General features: G+C 45.2%; 1 protein-coding gene across 7 annotated transcripts in view; it reads right to left on the minus strand.

The window, feature by feature from the left end:
- CRACR2A (calcium release activated channel regulator 2A) overlaps window positions 1-16,906 on the minus strand; it is a 137,254-nt gene that overhangs the window by 5,908 nt on the left and 114,440 nt on the right. For 5 of the 7 annotated variants that reach the window (XM_024568830.4, XM_045200214.3, XM_024568747.4 and 2 more), the window contains 3 exons: window positions 16,691-16,823; window positions 11,343-11,424; window positions 11,114-11,228 (listed from right to left, as the gene is read on the minus strand). In XM_024568830.4, the coding sequence (XP_024424598.2) occupies window positions 11,114-11,228; window positions 11,343-11,424; window positions 16,691-16,823 (330 nt within the window). Of the gene's footprint in view, window positions 1-11,113; window positions 11,229-11,342; window positions 11,425-12,560; window positions 16,364-16,690; window positions 16,824-16,906 lie in introns of those variants that run through there. The other 2 variants (XM_053920928.2, XM_024569073.4) reach the window with 2 other exon arrangements.

The raw sequence follows: 16,906 nt of genomic DNA on the forward strand, positions 1-16,906 counted from the left end.
AATTAAAGGCTTTTGATCATAACTTGGTAAATAATTATTCATTGTAGTTAAATGTTTTACTAAATAGAGAGGGCTGTGGGATAAGAAGCTATCAAACAGTTATAGTTTTGCTAATAGTTCAGCTACTTGACATTACCATTTCAAATAAATGTCCAAAGTCCATCTGATAGGTACACCTATTTTAAGTTTAAAGGCAATTACATTTGAAATTAAGCCTCAATAATTTCTTAATCTACACACTCATGTTTATTGTGGTTCAGTCATGAAAAAAATTATTAAATGAGAAATTAAGGCTCAGAGAATACAAAAGAACATTCAACATCAAAGCCACTGAGTTATGAGGACCCTTTGGTAGATGGGCCCATGATTCTCTGTTTTCCTCTAAAATTTGATGTCCTACAAACTCTTTGCTATTTAGTGTCTTATTACCTAGAACTCTCTAAAAACAGTATTTCCTTATATCCATGGTAAGATGGTAAATAACATTGGTAATGATTACTCGAGGGCACTACAGGATCTTACATTGTCTTCAAAATAGATTCAATTATATGTACTGTAGCAGATGTGTTAAGTGGAGTGCACCATATTACAATAATTTGTGAGTGAAAAACCCACTTATGGCATGTAGAAAATGCTGTGGCTCCCTATTACCAGAGTGTCAATTAATGGGAATACCCTCATTCTCTGACTGTGCTATGCCACAGAAACTTAGGAAACAGTTTTTCACAGAAAGGAAGAAAAGAGGAGGAAGGAGGGAAATGGGCCAAAAGGCTTGCTGATCGGAGCACAGGAGAGATATTTGTAGATATATGTGTGAGGAATGACTAAGGCTTGTGAGATTTTTTGACATGGGAACTCTGAAAATATGAGCATCAGACTTGAAATCTCATGGCAGAAGTAGAAGTCTAACCAGATTCTAGTACATGGGCGATGGCTTTACTGTCCTCCTCCCAAAGGGGAGGCTGGGAAATGAAGGACAGAGTAGGATGAGGCAGGGAACAATCATAAGCCCAACACCTGAGCCCCATATACCACTCACAGCAGTGTGCCTCTTGGGAAAAGAAGGGGCAGTCTTCTTTTTAAAAGAAATTTCTGGATATAAAAATAGAAGAGATAAGAAGGAGCAGAAAACACCCATGCCCCCAGCTGGAGCTGTGGTTTCTGCTCTCTGCATTGTCCCTCTTACATAGACCCTCTGGACAACCTGCTTCCCCTCCATGGACCACAGCCTGCCACTGACAAAAGAGAATTAGGTCTCTCTCCAAACATATGGCAGAAATACGTGAGAACAAGTCTGAAGAGTGAGCTATCATGGGCAGTCAATGGACGTTACTCCAGCCCCAAATCAATCTCTGACCTAGGGCCACAGGGAAAGGTTGAGACCAGGATGGGTGTCTCACAGCCCTCTCTCACTTTAACCTCTGCCTAAACTTTAACCCTTTTGCATACTTTACTAGATTTTCAGCCTATATATTGCTTGGCACAGTGATGCTTATAATTATCCACCAGATGAAGGAACATTTCCTTTTAAAAGTCCAAAGAGCACCTCCTCTGGAGAACAAGTCTAAGGCGCACCCAACCTCTGTTGACCTTTCTGTAGATGTTGGTAAAATCCCATAGGCATGCCAGGCCAGACAGAAGGAATTGAAGACCCTTAGTCGGGTACACAATCTCTCTGTATGAGACCCAGCTTGTCCCTGGTTCTGCTCTCCCCCTGTGGGGCTTGCCCCAGTCACTCCTCTTTGCTCCTCTCTTCTCTGAGCTATGAAATGGGTCTCTAAAGCTGGTTTCTGTCCTCTGACTTAGGTATGGAAGCCTCTCTACACCTTCAATCACGTTAGTTGCCTTTCTGTGAACTTGAGCTTGTTGGAAGACAGACTAGTTAAAATTCAAAAGATTACACATCTCTGACTTTAAATAACAAGGGCTGTCAATTTGGAACAGAAGATTGACATTCAGCTCCGAATGTGCAGCTGTTGGGTTTGGTGGGTTGTTGTGTGTGTATGTGTATGTGTCTTAATATCTATTTGCTGGGAGGTAAGAAAAGCACTTAGCCAGGCTAGTGCTGCTATTCTCTGGAGCCAGAACAAAAATTTCTCAGCACATTAAAGCATGCAGTTATGCTAAGCAAAAAAAAAATGACTGCAAAATTATATCTTGGGGGTTTCCATATTTATCCACCCCCTGGACTATGAGTCAAAACAAGATTTATTTGTGTAGTTCGTTTAAACTGCCAGCACTTCAAGCTCAACTTGGAATGTGGGGGGAAAAATCAAACTGCTATTTTTTGCTCTGTGCTGCACACTGTCACCAACGACAAAGATCACAGAATGAGAATTAGCTAGCAGTCCATGAAAGGACAGGAAAGTGGGGCTGACCCCTTTCAGTTGAAGAACTGTTCTGCTTTGGGACAAAAGCTGGAAGGACTGAAAAAGAAATGAACACCTATATTTTTGAAGCAGATTTCAACCATGGGCCATGTGATGAGAGAGAAACATAATGCAGTGGCAAAGCCCTAGATTTTGGTTCTGGCTGTGCCACCTGACAAGCCGTGGGTGCCTTTGGACAAGTCACTTCCTCTCTCTGGATCTCACAATTTCTCATCTATAAAACAAGAGGCTGCATTGGATTAATCTCCAAGGTTTTTTTTCCAGCTCAAAGACACTGATCTTGCTGGCTTAATGATGCCCATTATATTCCACTTCCTTGACTAATCTAACAATATAGTGCTATAGAGTGATAAAAGATTTTTTTAAAATAGAAGTTCAACATGCCAGGGCTGCAGACACTGGGGATCAAAAATCTGGCTCATACTAAATCTTATTTTCTCTGATACGGGCCCAAAGTCTTGAGAGGTCCAGTGTGTCCCATGGTCTAAACATGGGGCCTCTAGAGCCCAACCAGTTTCTTCTCTAGATTGAACTGTTTAATCTAGTCCCAGCAGCAGAGATGAGAAGGAGATAGGGGAGGTTTGAGAATGCTGATTTGCAGGAATGACTAACTGCTTTGATTTCCTGTAAGGTACATAGGAAATGTAAAATGGCAGGAACATCAGCACACAGTGTGTCTGAGCCCAGTTTGGACCTCTTCTGCAGAAGGCCTGTAGGCAAGGTAAAGCTGCCCAGGTGGGAAGGATGAGGAAGGGTGAGGTAGGAGAACAGTCATGGGCACAGGATGTTTCCAACTCATAAAGCAAGGTTGTTCTCTTGTGAAAAAGGATTTGGGTTCCCTCTGGGCTGGAAGCATCCTCTAGGGTCCTCTGACACCCACACACTCCTGACCCATCCTGCCTACCCACAAGAGAGTCAATTGCCATACTCTATAAAATGTGGGGGACAGGAGGGACCTTGCAGAGACTCCAGTCCACTCCTTCATTCAGTGACTGGCCACAGTTTCATGGCCAGAAAGGGGCCGAGCTGGGATGGTAAGAACTTCCTACTCAGGGAACTCCATATCTTTCCCGAGCATTTGCTCCCACCACAGAACCTCTTCCAAGAGCGAGTCTTTGCTATGTATAATATGGGGCAATTTTAGCTCTTTCTTCTTGTACTGCTTTTAGGGCTGTGGGAGGAAGGGGCACTGAGAACAGCTGGCTAGCATTCACTTAATAATAAGCCTTCAGAACTTGAAGCCTGCTATTAAAGCTCCCCCTCCACCCTCCCTTCCCCAGGTAAGGAAGTCAGCAAAATGCTTGGCATTCTATGGAAAAATAAGGTGCTCCACAAATATAAAGTACTGATTATTTTCAGTTCCTCTCCAATCAAATTAGGTGTCAAGTTTTAATCTATCACCTGACACCTCTGATGTCTGGTTGCCAATGCAGAATAAGTTAGCTTTTCAAGAATCTTGAGAATTATTGCATTTATGATGCCACTGTTCACACCTTCAACACACAGTCCGCCATCTGACACAGCCTTTTGCACTGTTCTTGACAGGCTGGGCCACCGAACTAGGTCCCTCAAATTGAGTCCTCAGGAGTGACTTGTGAGTGCTGGGCATGCAGGAGATACTCAGAAAATTCTTGTTGAAGGGTCATGGACATCTTTGAATAAAATTTAGAGTCTCAAAGTATGGTCCCTAAACCAGCAGCATCTGAGCACTTGTTAGAAATGCACATCTCAGGCCCACCCCAGACCTGCTGAGTTAGATTCTGCATTTTAACAAAATGTCCAGGAGATTCTTATGCCTATTTGAGCTTGAGAAGCACTTGTTTAGGCTGAGAACCATGGTAGCTGAGAATCACTTGGGAAACTGCTGTTTGTTTATTTGTTTCCAGGCCCTGAATCATTCTATCTCAGAGAGAAGGCCCTGGCACCTGTTTTGTCTGAAAGCTCCACACATGACCCTGATCCTGGGTTTATCCAGGTTTGGAATAGTCTTGTAGAGTTTTACTGTACCTTTTGTTAACTTTAAACAAGGAGAACTCAAACAACAAATTATACAAAAAAAAAGCCCCTTCCATACACAGATAATTCTGAGTTAGCCACATGGACCTGCCATCTCAGCTTGGCTTCCTGAGCCCTTAGAGACACTAGGGCTCCATGGGGACTCCTGCTGGGCACATGCTGACAATGATTTTCAGCCCCGCCCAATACAGGAACATGCCAGACATCTCGCCTGCGGCACAGTTTTTCTAAAGATGATTGAGCTCATGCTTCAAGCTGTGACAATAGCCCTCTGATATTTCTTTACCTCCACCATCAGCACCAAATTCAACCTGATGTCCACCTCTCCTAAATCTCAGGCTCTGTATGCAAAACAGGAGGCTTAGAAACTACATACTCTAATGATAGCAGAGAGGTCAGCTCCATAAATTAGTCTCCATTCATCCCTATTAATCCTAGACTAGTTGAACTGCTTCTGCCCAGCTCCAGTATATATCAAAATTCAAATACTGAGAGACACTTAAATGTTTGTGGCTAGGACATATATGACAAACCCACAGCTAACATCATACTCAATGATGAAAAGCCAAAAGCTTTCCCTTTAAGCTCAGGGACAAGACAGGGATGTTTCCTTTCATTACTTTCATGCAACATAGTATTGTAAGTTCTAGCCATGGCAATCAGATAAGAAAAAGAAATAAAATGCAACCAAATTGGGAAGGAGGAAGTAAAACTGTTATTATTTGCAGGTGATATGATACCATATATAGGAAACTCCAAGATTACACCCAAAACCTTATTAAAACTAATAAATTAATTCAGTAAAATAGCATATAAAATTAATATTTAAAATCGATTACATTTTTATACATCAAAACAAATGATCAGAAAATAATTAAGAAAGCAATCCCATTTACAATTGCAACAAAAAGAATAAAATACCTAGGAATAAATTTAACCAAGAAGTAAAAGACTTGTACTCAGAAAACTACACGACAATGAAGAAAGAAACTGAAAAAGATACAAACAAATGGCAGAGAGAACCAAGATGGCGGCATAGGCAGACACACTGCACCTCCTCGCACAACCAGAACTAACGGAAAATCAAGCGGCAAGGAAGTCCGACACCAAGGAGATAAAAAATAAACATTCATCCAGACCGGTAGGAGAGGCGGAGACGGGTAGCTGGGGCGGAGATGACTCGAGTTGCCCTGGTGAGACTGAGACTGGCGGAGTGTGGGACAAAAGGGGGAGGCAGTCTGACCACTAGCAGACCCTGTGGCCCCACATTCACGCACAGATAAACCAAGAGGGCCAGACTCGGAGTGGCGGAGAACGGGGCAGGCAGAGCGGTGGGTAGCACCCTGTGGCCCCACACTCGCGCACAGATAAACTGGGACGAATGGTGGGGAGCGAAGCAGACAGCGTAACCCAGGGCTCCAGTGCGGGGAAATAAAGCCTCAAACCTCTGATTGAAAACACCCGTGGGGGTTGAGGCAGCAGCAGGAGAAACCCCCAGCCTCACAGGAGAGGTCGTTGGAGAGACCCACAGGGGCCTAGAGTGTGCACAAGCCCACCCACTTGGGAGCCAGCACCAGAGGGGCCCAATTTGATTGTGGGTAGCAGAGGGAGTGATGAAATCCGGTGGAGAGTGGAGCGGGTGCCGTTGCTCCCTCTCGGCCCCTCCCCCACGTACAGCGTCACAGCGCAGCAACCAGCGTTACCCTGCCCCGTGAACACCTAAGGTTCCGCCCCTTTAAGTAACAGATGCGCCAAGACAAAAAAAAAAAAAAAAAAAAAGGCCCAAATGACAGAACACTTCAAAGCTCCAGAAAAAATACAACTACGCGAGGAAGAGATAGCCAACCTATTGGATGCACAGTTCAGAACACTGGTTATTAACACACTCACAGAATTAGTTGAATTTGTTTGAAAACTAGATGAAAAAATGAAGCCTATGCCAAGAGAAACAAAGGAAAATGTACAGGGAACCAATAGTGGTGCGAAGGAAACTGGGACTCAAATCAATGGTGTGGACCAGAAGGAAGAAAGAAACATCCAACCAGAAAAGAATGAAGAAACAAGAATTCGGAAAAATGAGGAGAGGCTTAGGAACCTCCAGGACATCTTGAAACGTTCCAACATCCAAATTATAGGGGTGCCAGAAGGAGAAGAGGAAGAACAAAAAATGGAAAACTTATTTGAACAAATAATGAAGGAGAACTTCCCCAGTCTGGCAAAGGAAATAGACTTCCAGGAAGTCCAGGAAGCTCAGAGAGTCCCAAAGAAGCTGGACCCAAGGAGGAACACACCAAGGCACATCATAATTACATTACCCAAGATTAAGCAGAAGGAGAGAATCTTAGAAGCAGCAAGAGAAAAGGACACAGTTACCTACAAAGGGGTTCCCATAAGACTGTCAGCTGATTTCTCCAAAGAGATCTTCCAGGCAAGAAGGGACTGGCAAGAAGTATTTCAAGTCATGAAAGGCAAGGGCCTACATCCAAGATTACTGTATCCAGCAAAGCTATCATTTAGAATGGAAGGGCAGATAAAGTGCTTCTCAGATAAGGTCAAGTTAAAGGTCAACTTGGTGAGTTCATCATCACCAAGCCATTATTATATGAAATGTTAAAGGGACTTATCTAAGAAAAAGAAGATAAAAACTATGAACAGTAAAAATGACAGCAAACTCACAGTTATTAATAACCACACCTAAAACCAAGACAAAAGAAAACTAAGCAAACAACTAGAACAGAAACAGAACCACAGAAATGGAGATCACATGGAGGGTTGTCAATAGGGGAGTGGGAGGGGGAGAGAGGGGAGAAAGGTACAGAGAATAAATAGCATAAATGATAGGTGGAAAATAGACAGGGGGAGGGTAAGAATAGTGTAGGAAATGTAGAAGCCAAAGAACTTATAAGTATGACCCATGGACATGAACGATAGGGGGGGAATGTGGGAGGGAGGGGGTGGGCAGGATGGAGTTGAGTGAAGTGGCGGAAATGGGACAACTGTAATAGCATCATCAATAAATATATCAAAAAAACAAACAAATGGAAGCATACATGGTGCAAATGGAAGCATCATGCTCACAGATAGAAAGAATTAACACTGTTAAAATGTTCATGCTTCTCAAAGCAATCTATGTATTTAATGTAATCCTTCCAAAAATACCAATGCATTTTTTACTGAATGAGAAGAAGTAATCCTAAAATTTATATGGGACCACAAGATACCCTGAATAGCCAAAGCAATTTTGAGGAAAAAAAGAACATAGTTGGAGGAATCACAATATATGATTTCAAATTATAGTGTAGGTTACAGTAATCAGAACAACATGGTACCAGCACAAAATCAGACACAGATCAGTAGAACAAAATAAAGAACCCAGAAATAAACCCAAGTCTCTATTGTCAATTAATCTATTACAAAGGAGGCAAGAATATACAATTGAGTAAAGCCAATGTCTTCAATAAAAGGTGTTGGGAAAACTGGAAAGATACATGCAAAAGAATGAAAATCATTTTCTTAGACCATATACAAGAATAAACTAAAATGGATTAAAGACTTAAATGTAAGACTCAAAATCGTAAAACACACAGAAGAAAACATAGGAAACAAACTCTTTGACATCATTCTTAGCAATATTTTTTTTAATATGTCTCTTTGGGCAAGGGAAACAAAAGAACAAATAAACAAATGGGACTACATCAGACTAAAAAGTTTTTGCACAGCAAAGGAAAACATCAACAAAACAAAAAGCCCACAGAATGGGAGAAGATGAATATCAATACCAATGATATATCTGATAAGGGGTTAATATCCAAAATAAATAAGAAACTTATACAACTTAACACCAAAAAACCCCCGATCTGATTAAAAAATAGGCAGAGGACTGAATAAACATTTGTCTCAAGAGGACATACAGATGGTATATGAAAAGATTCTCAACATCACTAATTATCAAGGAAGTGAAAATTAAAACCACAGTGAGGTATCATCTCACACCTGTCAGAATGGAAATCATCAATAAATCAACAAACAACTGTTGGCAAGGATGTGGAGGAAAAGGAACCCTCATCCATCAGTGAGGCCCTATTAAAGGAAGATTGGTGCAGCCACCATGGAAAACAGTATAAAGGGTCCTCAAAAAATTGAAAACACAATTTCTTTAGGGCCCAGCAATTCCACTTCTGGGTATAGATTTGAAGAAATACAAGACACTGATTCAAAAGAATCTATGCACCCCTATATTCATTGCAGCATTATTTACAATAGCCAAGACGTGAGGAAGCAAGCTAAGTGTCCATTGACAGACAAATGGATAAAGAAGACGTGGCACATGTATACAATGGACTGTCACTCAGACATAAAAAAGAATGAAATCCTGTCATCTGAGGCAACATGAATGAGCCTAGAGGGCATTGCGCTAAGTGAACTAAGTCAGACAGCAAAGACAAATACTGTATGATTTCACTTATATGTGGAATCTGAAAACCAAAATAAACTAACCAATGAAACAGAAACAAATTTATAGATACAGAGGACAAACTGACAGTCAGCAGATGAGACAGGATTGGGGAGGACTGGTAAAAAAGGTGAAGGCAAGTACAATTGAAGAAGTACACAAGAGCAGTTACAGAATATTCACGAGGATGTAAAATACAGCACAGGGAATATAGTCAACAATATCGTAATAACTATGTGTGGTGCCAGGTGAGTACTAGACTTATTGGGGTGATCACTGCATAAAGTATATAAATGTCTAATCACTATGTTGTATACCTGAAACTAATATAATGTATATAAACTATAATTAAAAAATAAAAGAAAAAGAAAAATGTGTGTGGCTGGGAAAAGAATGGGTGACCTTTTTATCCTCAAAGTCATGGTCTCAATTTCTTAATTTGAGAACCCTTTTATCCAGCAAAATTGAGCCTGGGCCTCCAATACACCAAACTGAATGAGGTAGAGTGCCTCTGACTGACGAGGGGCTGAGGGCCCCAGACCAGTGATGGCCACGCCTTTCCCTGCCCGGCCTAGTCCCTGGGGAGTGCCAGTCCCTGGGGGGTTCCACTCCGACTTCAGGGTTCCAGCAGAAGAAGTTTGAAACCCACTGGGTTAGGTAAGCACTAAAGACTCTGCTGACGTTTAACTTTTATGAGGAAGATAAATCACTGGTGCTGTCAAAAAAAAAAAAATCATGCCTGAAATCCCCAAGTTTAAACAGGAACCACTTCCAGGTTACCATACCCTTTGCTTTCATTGTTAGCTTGGTGTAGTGTCATTCACTATATTTCAAAATGTACATTTTCTCTATTATGTTTTAGGCTCAATAACTTTGAGAAATAATTTGTATTAAGCAAATTCCCGAGAAACCCTTGAATCTGACTTCCATTCTTGTTCCTTGTTTTGCAGGGAATGAGAAAGATGTGGATTAAGAGTAGAGAAAGGAGAGGCCCAACCAGTCCAAACTACAAGGGCAATAGATTTTGGTGGGAAGAATCATAGATGTCAGGGACAAAAGGATGAAGAAATGAACAACTTCAGCATTCTGACTGCACAACCATACAGCACCTATTCATGCACCCAGCATTAGATGAGCACTAGTTCTGGGAGGCCCCCTAGCTCTATAACCCCCCAAGCACGGGGTTACAATGACAAAGGTGCACTTCATTTTCCAGGAGGCACAGAGGGCAGCACGGATCCAAGGGGCAGCTATGTCCTTTACAGCAGTGTGACAGTGCGGTAAATAGATAAGGGGTCTAATGGGCTTGAATAGTGGGTTAAATATAAGCTCTGTGAGAATAGGAACATTGTTTCATTTATCTGCTGCTTTAATTCCCAGACCCTAGAAGGGTGGCTGGCAGTGTTTTGAACAAATAAATGAACAATGCATGCATCCTGCTGGTGGAATAAATTGGGACATGATACTTGACTGCTTTGTGAATGAATCAGGTCCTATTAAAGAAAGTTAAGTGGCTTGCCCAGTCTGCCCTTGGCCTTGAGAAGTTTGCATTCAAGTGGTAAAGGGAGAACATGCAGATGGTCAGGAAGTAAAAAGGGACTTATTGTAAGTATAAGTCAAAAGGCACAGTCTTACAAATAATGCAGAACTCAAACAAGAGTGGTGTTGCTTTTGGGCTCCACCTAGGGTGACTTTGGGGTGAGCCTGGGGTCCTCATATTGTAGATCAATCTCCCCTCGTGGGAAGGGGTATGACAGGCCCCAAACACTGTGTGGTGTCACTCTTGGACGGGGCAAAGCTGGGTCTATCGGAGCTAGAAAAATGCAGGGGTTGGGGAGGTGGTGGTGAGACTCAGTTCAACAACCATTTCTCAGGGAGACCTTCCTTGACATTCTGCTCTGTGCCCCTCCTCTAATCCTGTCCCACTCATTCAGAGCACTTACTGAAATCCTAATTTTAATGACAAAAGTATTGGTAGAATCGTGTGTGTGTGTGTGTGTGTGTGTGTGTGTGTTTTATGTCCCATCCATGGGGACAGGGACTGTGTCTGTCTTGGTCAGTTTAGAGCCCCCAGCAGCTAGCTTGGTACTGGCACTTGGGTAAATGAGCACACACATGCCTGAATTGGTTTGCTCCTGGAGAACGTGGGTACTAATCATGTTTTGAAAGAGCGGAGGACCAGGCAGGAGATGGGTAGAGAAGAAAGGAAAGTCAGGAGGCCAGCGTAAGCACTCCTAGGAAGTCACCAGCTCACCTCCACACTGCTCAGCCACTGCCGGACCGACAGGAAGGACTGTTTGGCTGTGAGGTCATACATGACAATGACGCCATCGGCCTTTCTGAAGAACTGCTGAGTGATGCAACGATACCTGCCACCGAAGGGCCACAGGTCAGGGGAGGCACAGTCTCCCCTCTGCAGCCCAGCTCTGCAGCCCCACTGGGGGAATAGAGGAGGCAGGGTTACATCAGGGATAGCTCCTCACCTCTCCTGTCCGGCCGTGTCCCACAGCTGCAGGGCCACCTGAGAGTCACCCACATGCACCATCTTCACACGGTAATCAATGCCTGCAAGGTGGAATGGGCCTGTTACTTCCAAATGAGAATGTGATGCCCCAACATGTCTGGAGTCATGTAAGGCCAAAGGTGACAATCCTCCTGTGTAGCTCCTGGGACGTGATGTGGGGAAGTGGACAGAGTGCTGGACAGGGAGGTGCGGGACCTGATTCTATCTCTTCCATTTATTATGAAGACACTTAACCTCTCTGAACTGCAGGTTCTCCACTGTAATACAATCCATACCCTCTTTAGGGTTACTATTATAAGGTTCAAATGAGATCGCGCATGTAAAAGCAATATGCCAATGCAAAGACAATTGTTATTATTCATGAATTTACTCCCGCATTGCAAAGATGGATGAGGAGGAAAGACTGTCCTAAAATTTCTCTCTCCTTCCCTCCCTCCCTCCGTCCCTCCCTCCCTTCCTTCCTTCCTTCCTCTCTTTCTCCCTAAAATTGTTTTTAAAGCTCCCCTAATAATGTTCAAGTATCCCTGGGGATGGGTCATACTTTCAGACTTCCATCAGCCACTGCAAAGGTATGTGGAGGAGAAGAAGGATGGGAAGGGGTGGGAGGTAGAGGGAGGGCTAGAAGAGAAGAAAGAGGAAGGGGTAGGAGATCAAAGGCAACACTCACCCTCGAGATGGGATTAGAGCTCCTAATCCCAGCCACTGGGCCATTTGCAATTGTGTCTCTGAGGCAGTGACCCTACTTGGAGTCATGGACCACAGAGAGAGGGGACAAGGTCAGGAACATGCATTCTGTGCTCACAGCGGCCCTCAGAACTTCTCTGTTAACAGATAATCCTCTCTCCAACATCGTTTAACAATGTTCACAAGTTCTTAATGAGGTTCAGAAAGTCTTTGCCCCTTAAGGTATCAGACTTGGAAACAGAGGACAGCCCCTACCACCTTCAAAAAGTCCCAGCTTCTGAGGTCCTCACCCTGGAAGGCTTAGGGAGGGACAACAATAGCAGCTTGCACCAAAAAAGACAGAAGAGACAAAAGAAACAACAAGGAGGCAGTCGATGGAAAGGTCATCCCAGCCATTGTCCCAGGCCAAGGCCAGAGCACTGGGGCCCATGAGTGGAGGACATGTGGGAGGGTCACCACTCCCAGAGTGACTCTGGAGGCCCTGAGAGTGAGGGTACAGAAGAGAGCAGTTTGACTCATTGGTGGAATGCTTGATATTTTAGGTTCATATGCTATCTCTCCATCCTCAGCACGCCCACCATGACATCCATGTGAGTTACCCCCCACACACGTGAGCATGCATGAACACATGCACATGCACACATGCACATGCATGTATGCTTACACACAGATATATGTACAAGCACCCCACACCACCCACCACACCTATGAGAGATGAAGAAACAGGAATCCAGGTGGCATGCCTTGCCCAAGCTCGTCAGCAGTGGCGGTGTGTTGCAAACCCAGCTCTGAGGCTCATTCTTCTTTTTACACCAGTATCCTGGGCACCGGGACACCTGACAGCTTCATTTTACCTAGAAAGTCCAGGGCTAAGTGCTTCCATCGAAATGGATACAACTGGCTGGGAGCTGAATCCAAGATGAGCATTCTTCTTAGCTAAAAGTAGAAGGACTTCCCCAGTCTGTGCTCTGGGAGACTGAAGGGACTGCCCAATTTCTGGTAACAACTCAGGAGAACACCAACCACTGTCCACACACCTTCAGGGCCTGATCTGAAACCAGCCAGCCCAAGGTGGGAAGCCCCAAGGACAGAGCCCTCTCCTCGATGGAAAGGCTTGAAGGCAAAGGGGCAGCCCAGTCTCTGCTGCCTTCATGGTCCTGTTCTAACTAAATGGCAAATTATTTTGCTGGAGGACAGGATGCTTATCTTGCAGAGAGCGAGGTGTACCAAGGAGTGCTGGGAAAAACAGGTTCCGTGTTGTGGTGAGCTTGGTGGGAGTCCCTGCTGGGTACTGGTCCTTCTCTTTGTAGCCTCAGACAGGCAGGTCCAGGAAGCACATAAGTCCATGGGTGGATGGGGGGAGTACAGACATAAGGAGTCAAATCCAACAGAAAAGGCAACACAGTAGCATGGTACCAGAGGGCCTGAACTACACTAACTTCTGAGACTACCACCAGTTCTAACATCCCAGGAACCAGGTGACAATGTTTTTGTGTTCTTGTCTCAGTTCTGTCTTTGACCAGCTATGTGACCTTAATGATATTAGTTCATCTTATTTTGGGGGGTTTCACTATCCTCACCTGTAAACTGGGGTATGATGGAGGGTATGGAGGGATAAGATGGGTGTTCAGGATCTGTTCAGCTGTCACATTCAATGAACACATGGAGGTGACCTCCAACTTGCAACCTGAATGGTTCCTGAATGATGGCTGGAAACCAGGAGCTCCCAGCACCACAAAGTGTGCTGTGTTGTGGGGCAGTGTGGGTTAGAGCTGGTGACGAACCCCAGGAAGGGGGACATGACAGGCCCAAGGCGTCATTTAGAGCAGGAGAACATGGGAGTGGGAGTGCCTGCAAGCTGTCATGGGGCGAATTCTAGGGATTTCTCTGTAGAGATGGGGAGTGGGATAGAGATCCAACTGGTGGGCAAGAAAGTGCAGAGTGCATTCTTTTAGGAAAAGCAGTGGGCTGTGACCCAATGTGGGGCAGAGGAAAGAGCACTGGACTCAGAGTCCTGTTTTGCAGGGAATTTTGGTCTGTAATAATCAGTCTCCTCATTTACAAAATGAGATCCAATGTTCTATAAAAACTGTCCTTTGATATCTCCAGGACACCCAGAAGGCTTCACAAGCACCTACTATTGAAGGAATCATGTGGTCCTAAGGTGGTGTAGGCCGGGTGCTCAAGGAACACTGTTGTATTGTAGAACTTACATTATGCACAAGCCAGGAGTCAAGTACAAGTCATGTTCCTATGAGGCAGTGGGAAGCCAGGAAGCCCCTTTTGATGATGGAGGTGAGCTTAAAGGGGCTCCCGAGAGTCTGTCAGTGCTGTGTTCATGGTTCAGGGGCTGCTGCCCTGGACAGGGGGTTGGCTAGAGCTCCAGTCTCAGGTTGGACTGCTTTGGTCCTAGAGGGCCAGGACTCTGTGGCTCTTCTGTCTCCCTACAGAGAGCGTCTTTCAGGTGGCTGGTGTGACTGTGCACACTGACATGTGCACCAGAGCAAGGCATGTCGCGTGGCAGGGACACTGATTTGAGCTGCTGCTCTTGCATACTTTGCACAGTGTGATAAAGGACATTCTTGAGTGGGAACCTTTGATATTTTTCTTCTCCCTATATTGTAGGTGTTTCCATAATAGGCCTCCTGGGAAGCGCAAATTAGTCTGATTTTCTCTTTTTAGAAACTTCCATCTCAGGGGCGCAAGATGGAGATGTAAACAGACCCTGATTCCCTGATTTCAACAGGAGAGGCATCTATAGGCACATGCCTGCAAGGGGGCCTTTCTGGGCCCGAGATCTTGGCATTCACCCCCTGCCTCCCATAGGCCTGTGCTTGAGCCATGACTTGTGGGGGCTCACCCCTCTGAATGATCTCTGGGGAAGGCGAGTCCACCTCCACAGCCAATGCTTCCTGCACTACCATGCTTGGTGCATGTGGCTTACCCCCAGCCCTTTTTCTCCAAGTCAGACAAGGCCAGACCAGGCCGGACCCTTCTGAGTTTATTTCATAGGCTCTGCCCTTCTTCCCTTCAGGATCCCCACTCTTCATTTGGGGTGCTCTCAGTTTGGGGATGGAATGGAGCAGAACGGAGGGGACAGGAAGATATCCCAGATGTGATAACAGCATAGGAAAAGGCCCAGCGGTAAGAATGGCACCCTGAAGCATGTGGGAAGAGACCCATCTACAGGAGCAAAGTTGGAAGGAAGGGCCAGTTTAGGATGAGAGGAAGAACATAGGGTCTCCCCAGGAAGAGCTCTGGGGCAGGAAAAGTTTGTCTTGTGAGGCCAGCTGTCAGACAGCCAAAGGTCAAAGATGGCCTGGACAGAGACTTGGGTTTGGAAGCAGTCTTGTGTGATCCCCTTCATTTTTCAGATGAGAAAAAGCTGAAGCTGAAAGAGGGGACATGCCCACTGAAGTCACATAGCTGGTTAGTGGCAGAAGACAGACAAAGATCCAGAATTTCTGATGCCCCACTGTACTTCAGCAGCCTCCCCCACCTGCACCAACCTCTGTTTACCTCCTGTGGCAGGAAAATGTCCTCAAAAGTGTCCACCTTGATACTGAGTGCTGAGCATATACAATTCAGTATTACTAGCAACACTATGGAATGGAACAGAAGGAGTGTGGGGGGGTGAGGGGGAGGCCAGTATCTATACCAACCAGCTAATGGGAATGTGGACAAGCCTCTTAATCTCTCTGGGCCTCAGTTTCCTGATCTGTCCATTGGGCTGATAACAATACTTACCTCCCTGGGTGATGCGAAGATAGAGTGAAATGATGCATATAAAAGCCCACGGTAAATGTTCAGATCATATCATCATATTTTCAAATATAGTTGACTTATCGGTGAGGTTAAACAGTACATAGTAGGCACTCAATGGATTTATTTTTTGCTTAAGTGAGTCTACTTGGTAAAAGCTAGAAAGATCAATATGCCTATGAGCTCACCACATATTCCAATAGAATGAGCAACTTTGGAAGAAGAGAAAAGGTACTCTATCTAAATAAAATTTTACCCAAGAGTGGGAACGCATTCAGCCACAATCATCCACTAATAGCTGGGCCTAACGAGCTCCTACAGTGAACTCCAGCTGTCACCCAGCAGGCCCGCGATGTAGGACGATTAACATTTGCTGGGTAAAGAAGCCATCTAGGGCACTGCCCTCCATCCCACCCGCCCACACACACTCACACTGGGAGGGGCAGGGCACAGAAGCAGGTCGCCCATGGAGGAGGTGCGGGTTGTAGTGCGGGGCTGGGAGCCTCAGCAGGAGCATGAAGATTCAGGGCCCTGCTGAAGGTGGGGAAGGAATGATAAAAGGGAGACAGGCTGAGTGAAGGTACAGGGCCCTGAAGTCCACCTTTGCCAACTTCAGTTCCTCTCCTGCTGGACATAGGAAGATTTCAGTGGTCCCATCCCATTGGAGTGAGCTTAGTACTCTGTAGGAGGTGGACTTCACCTTGTCCCTCCCAGCCTCACTGTGGAGAGAGCAGACCGGCCTCCTCTCCCTGAGGGCCCAGGGCCTCTCCCACCCAGCTCCAAGCCCCTCTCTCGGCCCCCTTCTTACAACCTCCCCTTCCCAGAGGCGGGCTGGGGCCCAGTCTAGGCGTGAGAACTTACCCACAGTAGCTGTCATGCCGGGGGAGAACCGGTCATCACAGAATCTCCTGAGGAAGGATGTCTTCCCTACGGCAGAGTTCCCCACAAACACAATCTTGAAGAGTTGGTCTGGAGTGGAGGGAGAACCTTCCTCCTGTGGACGGTGGACATTGTGGCCAGCTGCTGGAACAGTCGATAGCCCCTGCTCCCGACATAGACTGCCTGACCCCTGTCTCC

The sequence above is a fragment of the Desmodus rotundus genome, chromosome 3 (assembly GCF_022682495.2).
Source record: "Desmodus rotundus isolate HL8 chromosome 3, HLdesRot8A.1, whole genome shotgun sequence".
NCBI classification, from domain to species: Eukaryota; Metazoa; Chordata; class Mammalia; order Chiroptera; family Phyllostomidae; genus Desmodus; species Desmodus rotundus.